At 39.4% G+C, this 15,375-nt stretch overlaps 1 protein-coding gene across 1 annotated transcript in view; it reads left to right on the forward strand.

The window, feature by feature from the left end:
- Positions 1-12,123, forward strand: part of Vps36 (vacuolar protein sorting 36 homolog) — a 33,450-nt gene extending 21,327 nt beyond the window's left edge. The window contains exons 7-15 of the mRNA XM_042685422.1: positions 1,575-1,607; positions 1,722-1,799; positions 2,939-3,073; positions 5,111-5,176; positions 6,995-7,059; positions 7,663-7,747; positions 8,660-8,736; positions 8,821-10,072; positions 10,328-12,123. Coding sequence (XP_042541356.1) covers positions 1,575-1,607; positions 1,722-1,799; positions 2,939-3,073; positions 5,111-5,176; positions 6,995-7,059; positions 7,663-7,747; positions 8,660-8,736; positions 8,821-8,914 — 633 coding nt within the window. The 3' untranslated portion in view covers positions 8,915-10,072; positions 10,328-12,123. The remainder of the gene's footprint in view (positions 1-1,574; positions 1,608-1,721; positions 1,800-2,938; positions 3,074-5,110; positions 5,177-6,994; positions 7,060-7,662; positions 7,748-8,659; positions 8,737-8,820; positions 10,073-10,327) is intronic.
- The last annotated feature ends 3,252 nt before the right edge of the window (positions 12,124-15,375 follow it).

Below are 15,375 nucleotides of genomic sequence, written 5' to 3' on the forward strand. Positions count from 1 at the left end.
GCTATAAGGGTCTGTAAAGTAGCTGACAAAATAGTAGTGTGTACCTGCATCTGTCTGGCTTTAACTTTTGTTGTGGATAGTTTTTCCATTTATGTTTTGCTGGTTAGCTTATTCCAAATTTTAGAATAAGAACAGAAATAAAAGTAAGGAAGCTTCTGTTTGTGCTTTCTAGTTACTTAACATTTCTTATAATTTTACAGACAATTCTAGGGCAATTCTTCTATCTGCTTTCTGTTGACTATAAGCAATAAAGGTTAATACATATATTCCAAGTGGATTCCCTGTTTTAGTGTATCTTTCATGAAAATATAATACACTATATAGTGATTTTCCATAGCACATTTTATCTTACTAATTTTCACTATACTTATAAAGCCAATCTGTTAATTGTATAAATCAAAGTGTGCCAAGTAAAAATCTTGTGTGCAAAATGTCTGTGTGTTTTACTTTGGGGAACTGAGTTGGTATGTAAGCATGTAAATTACCACCTATTTAAATACTAGTTGACTTAGTTTCAGAGCTGGTGCCTGGTGCTTCTCACAAAGGGCTTCCTGCATCTGTGGCTACTGCTGATAAGAATCCAGTGTTTGAGCCTTTTGTTTATCTGAGGAAATTCCTGTTAGGTGTGTGCACATTCCCCTTTGTTTCCAGTGTTACCCTTAGTCTGCCATAAGAATCTTACACACACTCTATTCTTTTAGCAAAGTCCTTTTATAGATGAGGATACGTCCCTGCAGATGGGCTCAAGCAGATCAGAGCCACCATTGTATACATCGAACCTAATGACAAGCTACCTTGTTGATTTAACTTAATACCTGTGTACATCAATTAGATAAGAAACTCAACATTAGCAATATTTTCCAGTAATTTGTGGTAATTTAATGAAAGTGTCTGTTTAGGTTTGGAAGGGCCTTTGAAGTAAAATATGCTGTAATGAGTCAAACAATTGATAGATTTTATTTTGATAATTTTGGTGGTATTCAAATACTTTTGTGTCACATATCTGCTATATTCAAAACTACAGGTCTAAAGGTTGGGTTTAATACTTGGAGGCTGAGGTACTAGTTCAGTTTAATCACACCTGCTATACAATCAAAGTTATTGTGCCCACAAAAGTTTCCTGCAGCTGTGTTTTGCTATTTGTGATCAGGAAGCTTTGCAATGCCTTTGAATCCTGAACTCCGATCAGGAAAAACCAATGAAAGATTCCCTCCCCCTCCTCCCCCCACCCCCAATACTGAGGAGCAAACCCAGGCCACAACCCCAGTTTCTGATTTGTGTCAAATAGCAGAAAACAGTATCTTTGTGAACTGTTATTGACATTATCTCTTATTTATTTAACCAATAAATACTATTTCCTTTTAGAAAATTTGGATGTTTTGTTGCAGTTTGTATTGGAAAATTTATGGTTTCTTAGCTATGATGGATTTAAAAAATAAGATAGATAAGGTATATAATTATTAATGAATTGATACTGGTAAGAAAATTTTATATATATGGGAGAAAAGAGTGTTTTGTTGTTTATAAATATTTTAATTTGGTAGAGTTCAACAAAAATTTCATTTTCATTTCAGGCCTTTGAAGACCTTAGCAAGCTAATGATCAAGGTATGTATAGCTCACACCCTAGAAGTACATACAGTCACCATACAGCTTTGAAAATAGAGTTTATCTGACAATACTTTGACTAGATGATCTCTTTTTAATCTTCTCTTTTGACAGGCTAAAGAAATGGTGGAGTTATCAAAATCAATTGCTAATAAAATTAAAGAGAAGCAAGGTGATGTCACAGAAGATGAGGTAAAGATGTTTTTTAAAGGCGTGAGATCTAAAGTACAATAATACAGTGATATTTTTATGGGTTAGCTGTTGGCTTTCTTTGTTTTCTTTTTTTTTTTTTTTAGGGGGCGCCTTTGGGTCTTGAACCCAGGGCCATCGTACCACTGAGCTACCCTTGCAACTCACTCCCTCAGTTCTCTCTCTCTCTCTCTTCCTCTTCCTTTCTCTCTTTCTCTCCTTCCTTCATTCCTTTATTCCTTCTTTCCTTCCTCTCTTTCTCTTTCTCTCTTCCTCTCTCTCTTGCATTTTTCAAAGTAAAGAGAGCATGTTTATTTGCAAGTGAAAGGAAAGTCATGAAAGGAAAGACTTGAGACTCTCCATCTAGAGATGGGTCTAAAGAGGAGTCTTCTGCTCTCTTTCTTAATGTAATGTTTTATTTCATTTAGAACTTGAGGGTGTGAAAGCAAAGAAAAAGTAGACCATAGGAATTTTGTTAGTTCTAATGGGATTCAAGGTTATTTCAATGCTTTTTTTTTTTTTTTAAGACAATAGGAAACAGACTTGCTGAAGTGTTTTTTTTTTTTTTTTTAATTTTATTTTATTTGAGAACATACTGTACAGAGGGGTTACAATTACATGGGCAGGATAATGCATACATTTCTTACCAAGCATTGCAGCCTCCTCCTTTGTTTACCCTTCACCTCCCTTCCCAGCCTCCCCCCTCCCCCCCACCCAATCCTTCCCCCCTCCCCCCCTCCCCCCCACCGACAGGAGTATTTGGTATATATCCTTAAGTTTCAGGTCTGTTTCATTAAATTTGTCTATAATATGAACGTGTCATTTTTCCTTTCTAAGTTTTCAGTTGTGTCATCTGGTTAGTATTAAAAATTGCATGGTGATTACCTAACTCTTTCCTCACACCAAACTTGTGAAGTAAATAGTTTGGGGATCAAGATATAAAAATGAAGATAGTTTGATTTTTGCAAGGAATTACTAAAAAATGGACTGTCATATAGTTCACAGAATTGAAATTCAATAAAGAAATGGGTTTATAGAAAAACAATTGAACAGTATTGAATTTATAATGTAAGGATTTCAGGCACTGGGATAGACAGATTGTTCTGCACAGTATTCTAATGCATTTTCTCCTCTTACTATAGACCATCAGGTTTAAGTCCTACTTGCTGAGCATGGGGATAGCCAACCCAGTCACCAGGGAAACCTATGGCTCCGGCACACAGTACCATATGCAGCTGGCCAAACAACTGGCTGGAATATTGCAGTCACCATTAGAGGTAAGGTCAAACCTCAATGTCCTTTAAAAACTGCATTGAATCATTTCCATGTCATCAGAAACCTTAGGAGCATGAATTCTTTCATAATGTGGTTACTATCAGCCTATATTACTTTTCTCTCAGGAGTATTAAATTAGCTCAGTATACTAATTAATTATTATTTATCTTTATCTTCTAAATGGTTTACAATTTATCTTTATCTTCTAAATTGCTTACAATATCCATTTCAGGTATCTATCTACGTATATATTTAAATCTATTTGATAGGAAGATGTTTTTTTCAGTACTAGAGTTTGACTTCAGGGGCCTCAAGCTTGCTAGACAGCACTCTGCCATTTGACCCGTGCCTCTTAACCCCCTTGTACATTGATTATTTTAGATAGGGTCTCACTTTATGCCTAGGCCATCCTAGGCAAAGAGCCTTTTATTTGTGCTTCTTTGTGTCATTGGATGTCAAGTACATACCACTACATTCAACCATTGATTGAGATGAAATCTTTCCAACTTCTTTGTGCCCACGCTGGCTTCTAATTATGATCTCCTGATCACCCTAGCTGGCCTCTCAAGTAGCTAGGATTATGGGCTTGCTTGAGCCATCCAGCCTGCCTGATAGGAAGACTTTACTTTCAAAAAAATAATCCCTACTACTCAGGAGGCTGAGATCTGAGAATCAAAGTTCTGTGCTACCTGAACAGACAGATCTCCAATTAACCAGCAGGAATCCAAAATTGGAATTGTGGTTCAAATGATAGACTACCAGCCTTGAGGGAAAAAGCCAACTGAGAGCAATAAACCCTGAGTTCAAGCCTCAGTATTGGCACACACAATACATACACATATACATATATACACACACATTCCCTCCATATGTCCATATATTTATATATATACATATACATGTATATATAATAAATATCTAGTCTTTCATGTATATTAATTTATGTATATTAATTTTATTATATAAATTCTTCTAGTTTAACAGTTTTCAGGTGATAAAACCTCTGTTGAAACACTTTTTTTTTGCAAGTCCTGGGGCTTGAACAACTCAGGGTTTAAGTGCTATCCCTAAACTTCTTCTACTCAAGGCTAGAGCTCTACCACTTGAGCCAAGCTCCACCTCTGGCTTTTTTGGTAATTTATTGGAGATAAGAATCTCTATTAAAACACTTCTTTTTTTTTTTTTGTCGGTCGTGGGGCTTGAACTCTGGGCCTGGGCGCTGTCCCTCATCTCTTTAGCTCAAGGCCAGCGCTCTACCACTTGAGCTACAGCGCCACTTCCGGTTTTCTGGTGGTTTATTGGAGATAGGAGTCTCATGGTCTCTCCTGCCCGGGCTGGCTTTGAACCGCGATCCTCATATCTCAACCTCCTGAGTAGCTAGGATTACAGGCGTGAGCCACCAGCGCCCGGCTATTAAAACACTTCTTTAGAAATATTTTTACATTTCTAAAGAGGGTTTTTAAAATAATGTGAATGTGCTGGGCGTTGGTGGCTCACACCTATAATCCTAGCTACTCAGGATGCTGAGATCTGTGGATCGTGGTTCAAAGCCAGCCCAGGCAGGAAAGTCTGTGAGACTCTTAGGTCCAGTAAACTACTAGAAAACTGGAAGTGGCACTGTGGCTCAAGTGGTAGAGCACTTACCTTGACCTGAAGAGCACAGGGAGAGCGCCCAAGCCTAGAGTTCAAGCCCCATGACTGACCCCCCCACCAAAAAAAAATGGGTGTTACTTACAGAATTGTGCTATTAATAAATTGATATTTATAAGGAAATTTCATAAATCTGTGTCAGAGGGGCATAGCTGAAATAAGTTAAAGCACTGAAGTATCCTTTTATAACATGGCATAGAGGCCCTTCTTTTTATTTAGACAAATGCTGAAATAGTACAAACACTGATTTAACATGGCTTGGTATCTTGAAAAAACTTGGTAAAAAGTGTTAGAATTTGTGACTTCACTCTGATTATGATTTCAGTTACAAAGAGCTCAAGTAGACTGATGGTAATTCTGATTCTCACTTTTCTTTCCTATTTAAACAGGAACGAGGGGGAATTATGTCACTCACAGAGGTGTACTGTTTAGTAAATCGAGCTCGAGGAATGGAAGTAAGAACATCATGTTTCCATGTTCTTTCAGTTATAGTCTTTCTTGATAGAATACAAATTCCCTTCCAGCAGCTACCATTTGGGGAAAGGTTGTAAATATAAAGCTATTTTGAGAAGTGTTGTGGTGAAGTGGGAAGAACCCTTCCCTGGGATCTTGGAAGGAGAGTCTGTTTCTGGTTTTGCCAGTGCTTTGCTGAGTGGCCTCAAGTAGCTTATTTAACCTCTCTGGGACTCAGTTTTCTCCTAAGATTAGAGTTTGGATTGTTGCCCTTCAGCGCTACTGTTCTGTGTGGTATTATAATGAGTGAGGCTGTGCACAAAGCCCTTTTCTTCTATAGCTAACCCTTTAGAATTTATGCAGCTGAACCCACATTGCCATGTAGGCAGCTCTGGTCACCCTGTTCCTCTGGCTGAATATCAGCAAGGACTGTTCTGCCCTTCTCCTTACCCTGTCACCTTCAGACAGCCTTAGCTTCTGGTCAGCTGGCATCTCCATACAACTTATCTATATCTTTCCAGCCATCACTCCAGTCTTATGAGTAAAGCTTCTGTTCTGTTCTGTGTTTCATTTGCTAGTTGTAGCAGCCATCCATGAGTATTTTTACTGTCTGCCTTACATACTGCAGTGGTATTATACTTCTTACTCAGTGTGGTAGCTACTCTTACTATCCTCATCTCTGGGATTACTTGGGGATCAGGAAATAACTTAACCAAGGCTACACCCAGACATACACCCCTGATTTGGAATCAGGCCTGTCTGGCCCTGGAGCCATCCTGTGTGATTCAAAGCTGTGCTTGTCCCTCCCTGTCCTCCACTGTGCAGACTGTAGGCCTGGACTATCCAGGGGTACCCCTTGTAGCTACGTGTGGCCATGTGGACTTAGTACACAATAAAGAAGTGTTAAATGAGCCTGTAATCCTAGCTACTCGGAAGCTGAGATCTGAGAATCATGATTTGAAGCTAGCTCAGGCTGGAGACTCTTATCTCCAATAAACTACCAAAAAGCTGGAAGTAGAGATATGGTTCAGGTGATAGAGCACTAGCCTTGAGCAAAAAGAAGCTCAGGTTCAAGCCCCAGGACTGTCGTCAAAAGAAAAAGGAAATGGCAGTATCTCATATATTTCGTGTGTGTGTGTGTGTGTGTGTGTGTGTGTGTGTGTGTGTGTGTGTGTGTGTGTCTGTGTGTGTGTCTGTGTGTCTCTGTGTCTGTGTGTGTGTCTGTGTGTGTATACTCATGCATGCTAGAGATGAAACCCAACCTTGATGCATGCTAGGCAAGTGTTCAACCACTGAGCAATTCTCCCAGATTCCCATTTTTACTTTTTTTGTGACTACTAAAAAATGTTAAGTTATACACGTGGTCTGAATTATATCTGCTTTGGGGTGTGTGTGTGTGTGTCTGTGTCTGTGTGTCTGTGTCTGTGTGTACTACTACTGGGGCTTGAACTCAGGACCCGTGCTCTCACTTGGCTTTCTTGTTCAAGACTGGTGCCCTACCACTTGAGCCATAGCTCCACTTGTCTTTTTTCTAGTTAATTGGAGATAAAAGTCTCTTGGATTTGTCTGTGCTATCTGGCTTTGACCTCAGTCCTCAGATTTCAGTCTCCTAAGGAGCTAGGATTACAGACATGAGTCACCAACATCTGATTTAGAGAGCACTGCTTTAATGAATCAGTATGTTCTTTCATTAACCCCTTTTGCCTTGTATTGTAGATGCTCATCTATGATTTTTCATTTTCTATATTTAGTGGTCATGACAATTATGTAGCATCACTCTATTACTTTGCAATATAAACTGTATATCTTTTCCCCATTAGTTGCTCTCCCCAGAAGACTTAGTGAATGCCTGCAAGATGCTAGAAGCACTGAAATTACCTCTCAGGTAAGGAACCTCCAAAGGGAGTTTACCACCTGTAACTATTATTTTGGACCAAGGAGACCAGAAAGCTCAGCCAGGCTTACCACCCAGTACAGCAAGCCAAATGTTCTTAAAACAACATTGTCTTTGAGCTGAGTTCACACAGCACCACATCTTCTGTCCTGGCTTTTAGCCTATCAGGGCTGGGCATGTCCTAAGGATCCCCTAGTCAGACTCTGACTTGGAAGAAGAAGATAAGTATGTGAGCTCCTCCCAGGAGGTCAGAATAACTAGCTCTCTTCCTGTAGATAATTTGTGTTGGTCTTTGCAGAGTCGCAAGTGTGGGATTAAGCTGTGAATTGTATGCTCCTTATCTTCAGGCTAAGAAAACTCTATAGTCAGGCATATTTTGTTAGCATTTATTGCAGTTCATAACTTTATTATCTGTTCATTCATGGGCTCTTCAGTTGTGTCATAGTAACTTGTGGTCATTGTTTTAAATGTTCTATTATTAATACTATCCTCAAGCCTTGGCATAAAGCAAATTAAAAAGTGTTTGCTCCTCCTTAGTGGTAGACTATCCCAGATGATTCATGGTTTTGTTCTTGCATCTCTGGTTATTTTCAGGCTCCGGGTTTTTGACAGTGGTGTCATGGTAATTGAGCTCCAGTCCCACAAGGAAGAGGAAATGGTGGCCTCAGCCCTGGAGACGGTATGTGAACCCGGTTTCCTCTAGCCATTAGGGCTTGCCACGAAGACCCAAAGGCTTCGCAACTTGAAAAGCAGGATTTCCTGTTGAATTTGACTTTACTAAAACATAGTTATTTCGCAGACTCAATTAAAAGCGGTTTATTGCTGTGTGCCAGTACCTGTTATCCTAGCCGCTTAAGAGGTTGAGAACCTAGGATCATGGTTCATGGTTCAATACCAGCTCAGACAGGGCCAAGTCTCTTATTTACAATTAAGAACCAATGGAGCAACGGCTCAAGTGGTAGAGTGCTTGCCTTGAGCAGAAAAGCTCAGAGATAGTGCCTAGATCCTGAGTTCAAGCCCAGGATGTGTACATGTGCACACACACACACATACACATACATACATACATACATACATACATACATACATACATATACACGAAATGGTTTATTGCTACTAATGATATATTTCACTTAACCAAAGTCATATATTGAAAACTTTGTGAGGCTTCTTGATTCTCTTAACCTTTTAGGAGTAGCAGAGTTAAGAGTTAGTGCTTGCTTCTCTGTTGTAGCTCAGGGTTTTCACATCAGTAAAAGACCCAGCTGTTCCTAAATAGATTCTTTACTGAAGTATGCAATAGATACTCCAGTAGAATTTTGTTATGTGTATCTAATAGCTCATTCTGGCCTCCAGTGTAGGGCCCTGTTACATCGAACATCTTATAAATGGCTCCAAGTTGATATGTGCCCTCTGTTTTATTTATTCTGGGTCTGTTAACCCCATAAAATTAAGCATTAGTTAAGATTTCATTCTACAATGACTGTCTACTTTTAGTAAAGAAATACAGTAAATTGTTTCCTGCATGGATTCTGCCTGAGCACTTCAGTGTAGGAAAGTAATCACATTTTTCCTGCTGTGTTGTGATTAGGTTTCAGAAAAGGGATCCTTAACATCAGAGGAGTTTGCTAAGCTTGTGGGCATGTCTGTCCTCCTGGCCAAAGAAAGGTACGTATGCCCTTGCCTTTCATGACAACTTGTTTCTGTGTTCTGAATGGACAGTTAATCATGGATTTTTCTCTTTATTCCCAGGTTGCTACTTGCTGAGAAGATGGGCCATCTTTGCCGAGATGATTCAGTAGAAGGCTTGCGCTTCTATCCAAATTTATTCATGACACAGAGCTAAGGATTTTGTACTTGAAATACTTCTTGGCTGTACATTTGTTTCATGTAGAGGTATTGTGACATTAAGACATGAGATAAACCCTGATCAAACTGAGAATTTGTTAAAATTCTACAGTATCATATAAAACTCTTTTCATCTTTCTCTAAATACTATGGAAAATATTATAGGAAACTACAGAAAAGTGAATGTCAATAAGGATTTAAAGTCATTCTATGGTTATTCAGAAACTTCTGAGTTTAACTTGAAACATGATGGGTTTTAACTTGATCCCCAAAGGGGAAACAATTTTATAAAGAAGGGAATTTAAGTCTTTGGGGAAGGAAAAAGAGAGGTTGCGTGTTTGAGCAGATTAGATTGCTTATTTCGATGTGATTAAGATTCACAGAATTGAAAACATTTTCCTCTGTGTTTGATGTGCCCGTGGGGGGTTTTCATGGAGGAAGTCAGAGCAATAGTGTCATTTAAGGACCTGACAACATTGGAACCAAATATCAAACTGCAGAATGCCACCAAGACTCTTTCTAAGGGCTTTCAAAGTAGCCATAACAGACCAAATAAAACACCTTTGAAAAAAGAGAGGAAAAGGGGTGTGGCTCTAACACTTGTCTAGCATGCAAGCATGAGGCTTCCCAGCAGTTGGGGAGTAGGGGAGGAAAAGGAGAAAATGTTTGACTTGTGTCTATATACTGCAACTAATTTCTCTTTATTTTTTAAGTGATGATTTTTCATGGCTGGCATTTAAAGAATGTGACTGTGTCATTTTGCTTGAAAAATTTGTGGATTTTGAAACTGAATTAAAGAGCTGTATGGATTTGCCCAGAGTTATGATTACAGATCTGAGAGGGAGACGGCATAGGAATTCCCTAAGATTGTTGTCCTGGTGGAAGGGCAGAGGAGACCTTGAACCTCACAGGAACTTCAATGCTCTTTGACCTGGAAGTCAAGAATAGGAAATAGAAAGTTAGGAGTTAACATGTCTCCTTTTTCCTTCTTTAAGGGGTCTCAGCACTGAACTAAAAATTTTTTTTTCTATTGTATTCAGCAATATGTTTTTCTTTTTTTTTATCCTACACATTATAATTTGTGTGGAGGAACCATCACATAAAAAAGTATTTCTGATAACAAAAACTGGTGACTTTTGCCTGTAGATTGCTTGAGGTTTTTTTTTTTTTTTCTTTTGGTCGTGGGGCTTGAACTCTGGGCTTGGGCGCTATCCCTCAGCTCTTCAGCTCAAGGTGAGTGCTTTACTGCTTGAGCTACAACGCCACTTCCTGTTTTCTAGTGGCTTATTGGAGATAAGAATCTCACAGACTTTCCTGCCTGGTTTGGCTTTGAACCGTGATCCTCAGATCTCAGCCTCCTGAGTAGCTAGGATTACAGGCGTCAGCCACCGGCGCCGGCAGATTGCTTGAGTTTTAAACCAGACAGCTGGTCTCCATTTGTTACTATGCTACAATGTACAGCATACTGGTATTACCTCAAACTCAGGGACCCCACAGGACAAAAAAAAGATCCCCCTTTCTGAAACTGAAGTAGAAAGAAACTGGTGGGTTTGGCCACACCTCTGGAAGAGCTAGCTGGAAGAAAACTGGGGGAGGGAGGTCTAGTTCCACACTCCAGGATTTCTAGTACATTTATAATGGGTGATATAGAAGCCACTACCAAAGGCTACTGCAGATACCCTTTGGGGAAGTGCCAGAATCCTCAGCCATAGACCCAGGGATCCCAACTCTTGATTCCTCCCTGAGAAGTGGCTGTCATTGCTTTGTGTCCTCCAGTTACATAGGAATGCTATGATCAAGGCAGCTTGCTTTAGTCTTCACTTTCAAAATTGTCACTGGCTCTTCATTGTGGTGACACATCCCCTAATTACCTCATTGCTCAGCCTCAGGTTTATTTAGGGGGTAATTCAGTGTCTGGCCACCCAAGTCTTTTAGGGGTTAGTTAGATTGTTGTGTAACTTTGTATGTCTTGCCTTTCTCTGGGTTGCTTTCTCTGTCCTGTCTCATGGCTCTTGCAGACTTAACACAGACACATGTAAATGCATTCATATACACATGACACACAGTGTCTCACCTTGTGAAGGTTCTTAAAAATCAACAATGATAGTTTAAGAGCAATTGCAATAAAAGTTCCAAGAGAGGTTATTGGAGCTACTGGATCTAGTTCTTTAATGGTTTAGACTCATTTCAGCCAACCTATATAATTCAACATATTTAAGTGACAAATTAGATTACTGATTAATCTAAGTTGTATAAAGTGAATTTAAGAGGAAGAAAAGTGACATTCAAATATACTTTGCAAATGTCACATTAAAAATAGTTATGACTGCTTCTATATTATTTTAAAGTGGGTATTCTTTGCTGTTTCCCAGATTTCTATGTATATATTTATGTTTTGCCAAACGAGCTATTTATTTTGGTAGAGGGTATATTTAAATACAACCAATCAGGCCCTAAGTGGGAAAAACAAAAAAAACAAAAAACAGCTCTACCTTGGTGCTTATCACTCTGTAATCATTGTTTCTGTTTTCTGAACTCTGCTGTAAGAACCATGTATCTCTTTGTAGCTTTATGGTTATGGGATATTTATAGTCACTGTCAAGAAAACTTTTTTTACAGTGTATAAGTGAATATTTTTTCCAGATTAAATAATTGGTCTTCATGTATATAAAGTAAAATTATTGCAAAGTTTTAAGGTGATTTTCTTACTTGGGTATTCTTTTTTAATACTCTGAAAAATACATGAAAACATTAAATCTTTCATCATAGAAAGTCAATATATTAATAATTTTCTTTTAGATTTTTATAATTAGCATTACTTGTAAATTTTTATGACTTTTATGAATTTTAGTTATCTTTGAAAATGGAAAATGAGTCACGAATTGTTCTTTTCTTCTTCCTTTTGTTGTGAATGCACTCTAGGCTGACCCTGTGTGACCACATGAGTGTCTGTCTGTCTCTTGTCTCTTATTCCACTTCCAGACTATGCTGGGTGAAGTGTGGATTCATTCTTTCACCACCTGCATACTCAAGTACCTAAAATGGTTCTTTTTTGCCCAACAACCTCAGTCTTCAGTACAGTGGAGTTACAACTTGAAAAGTGATTAGGTTTTAAAGATTTGCCTAGAAACAAAATCAACATGCTCAAAATGATCCTCGAAAAAAAAATCTCTTAAATTGCCAATAAAGTTCTCATTACAGTTTTAATCTGAATCTCTGTGTAGTGATATATAGATATGACTATATTATGCATATAGTAAATACAATATATAATTAAAATGCATTATCAACACTAGGCTTTGTAGCATTAATGATACTGTTTTAAAATGTCTTTCTTTTGCCAATAGTGGTGGTTGGATTTATGTAATTTGTTGCCAATTCCATTATTAGGATAGATTTAGAGTGTAAGCTCCACAAGGGCAGAGAGATTTGTAATTGGTTTGACTGTGGATATATTCCCTGGGCCCAGAATAGAAACTGGCACACAGTCAGCATTCAATAAATATGTACTGCATGAACGAACTTTGATGTAAATATCTAATTATGATTTGGCTCTATCCTACTTTAGCTCCCATCCAATCCAGTGAAACCATATTTTGAAATACATGGGAATTCTGGGGCACTCAGCAGCGGGTATGATATGTAGTGAATAAGATGTAGCCCCCTGCCTTAAAAAGAGGTGGCTTCAGGGGCTGGGAAGGTGGCTCAGTGGTAGAGCACTTGCCTTGCATGCATGAGGCCCTGGGTTCAATTCCTTAGCACCACATAAGCAGAAAAAAAAAAGCCGGAAGTGGCGCTGTGGCTCAAGTGGTAGAGCGCTAGCCTTGAGCTGAAGAGCTGAGGGACAGCGCCCAGGCCCAGAGTTCAGGCCCATGACCTGACCCCCCCCCAAAAAAAAAAAAAGAGGTGGCTTCATTGGGAAACTATACATGGAAGCAACGTTCACCAAAGGTAGAGTGAGGTAAGTGTCATGGAAGGGGCAGAGGTAGGTACCATGTGAGACCAACAGAGAAAGGAGCTCTGATGGAGGACTCTGGAGTCTGTGGGAAAGGAAGAACTGGTAAGCTAGACTTACAAAGACAGAGATTGCCAGTGAGAGGAAGGGGCGGGGTCACAGGAACAGCCTGAGGTGTGCCCCTTCCTGTTCCTGGACATGTTTCTCTTGTCTGCCCAGACTTCCTTTCGTTGCTTATTCATACCCACCCACAGTAGGCCAAATCCTACCTGTTCTCAAAAATTCTGTTTCCCTGGATTTACAGCTCTGCTATTTCTAAATTCCAGCAACATTATTGTCTGTCCCATATACTTGCCTATGTTTTGTCTTGTACTCTTAATTCTTGCCTTGATGCCACAGGCAAATAGACTTTGATTCCTTTAAGTTCAAAGTTCTTCTCCTAGGTCATAGGCCTCACAGGAGGTCTCTGTGACTGAACAGCATGACTTTGGGTGATAGCTCATTCTGGAATTTACAAGCAACCCTAAATTTATGTCTTTTATCCTTTTTTCAAGAGGCCCTCAACCAGACTCATCATAGCAGAACCTGTCTGGTATCTGAACGGTTTTCCTTAAATTCCAACACATGGACTATCTTCACCATGTGCAGAAGCACTGCTGAAAAGTCAGGCTACACATATAAAATCTTGTTTTTACAAGCTGCTATTACAGTGGGTCATTCGTCTTCTTACGTCTTGGTATGAACTAGTGAGTCAGTCACAACTTTCATCTCCCAGCATTCCTTAGGGAAATAAAGATCTCTCTCTATTGAGTGCACTCATTTCACACATTCTGCACAGGTCACTAGAGCAGTGGCTGACCCAGAATGAGAATTTGTTGTATCTTGAGAACCATTTTACTTTTATGCCAGATCAGGGGCTTGAACTTGGTATCATGCTCTTGGTTGGCCTTTAACTCAAGGCTGGTGCTGTGCCTCTTGAGCCTCCATTTCTGAGAACCAGTTTTTGTTCAATATTGACAAGACCCCTGGTTAAGAAAGTTGTTTTTCAATCCCTTTTTATGTGACTTCAGAAATGACTAAATTATACTTTCATTTAACAAGGACAATAATATAAGTTGGCAACAAAAATTTAGACAAAAATGACCAAGCATTCCAAAAAAGTGATTATTTTTAAAATTACCAAATATATGGGTAGAACTACTTGGACCTGGATTTAGGTGCTCCCAGCTCTGAGATGTAGCAAAAAGCCACTCCAAAACCCTTTTGAAAGGTTAATATATGGCAAGTTACCTTATGGATGGTTCACCTTCTCACAAAACTTCACTGTAGGTACTATGTGACTGTAATAGAAAAGGAGGAGTTAAGTCAGTGGCCTAGAGTTCTGGATGAAGCAGGGTTGAATATTAGGCTGTCTTAATGTTAGTGAATGAGAGTATTAGATGAAACCATCTTACCGTTGTGAAACAATAATAACCCTACCCAGGCACCTGTGGCTCACACCTGTAATCCTAGCTACTCAGGAGGCTGAGATCAGAGGATCATGGTTCAAAGCCAGCCCTGGCAGGAAAGTGTGTGAGACTCTTCAATAAACCACTCAAAACCGGAAGTGGCGTTGTGGCTCAAGTGATAGAGCGCTAGCCTTGAGCTGAAGATCTGAGGGACAGTGCCCAGGCCCAGAGTTCAAGCCCCACAACCAACAACAACAAATAATAATAATAACCCTAAAGCTTTCTTTGAGACTTAGATTGGATGGATTTAAGTAGTCCTGCCAATATCAACTATTGGATGAGAAAAGTACTTAGAAAATTTGATACCTCTCCTCACATGTTAGTGAATAGTGTTGCCATTTAACAGATGAAGTGATAGATTCAAGGATCTCAGTATGGCCTACTTCTAAGTGCCTTAAAAATCAAGGTGAACCAGTGAAATTCACAGAGGTTAAGTGAGACAAGTTTTGACAAATGCATATTAATCCATGCAGATTCCTAACCAACAATACAAGTATGGGCCTCTTTCCCTCAAACGTTTCCTGGTTCTTCTTTTCAAGTCCAGGCTCTCCTGGGGCTTGGTCTGAATGAATGGTAATAGGTTTGTTATTAATTTTGTCTGTTAAGTATTTGGGGGGTTTTGTTTGTTAGTTTTTGTAAAACCTGTGACAAATTATCCAGCAACAAGCACAGTTGTAAACGTGAAACCCATACTCTAAAAAAGACAAACTGCCTGCTGCAGGTGGCTCACACCTGTCACCTTGGCTACTCAGCTGAGATCTTAGCATTATGGTTCTAGGCCAACCAAGGCAGAGAAGTCCACTAGATTCTTATCTCCAATTAACCAGTAAACAGCCAAAAGTGGAGGTATGGCTCATGTGGCAGAGCATCAGCCTTGAGGGAATAAAAACAAAACCCAAGAGTACAAGGCCCTAAATTCAAGCCCCAGTATGGACAAACACACACACACACACACACCACCACCACTACCACCACCACCACCAACAACAACGACGA

The sequence above is a fragment of the Dipodomys spectabilis genome, unplaced genomic scaffold (assembly GCF_019054845.1).
Source record: "Dipodomys spectabilis isolate Male_0828 unplaced genomic scaffold, ASM1905484v1 ptg000095l, whole genome shotgun sequence".
Lineage (NCBI taxonomy): Eukaryota > Metazoa > Chordata > Mammalia > Rodentia > Heteromyidae > Dipodomys > Dipodomys spectabilis.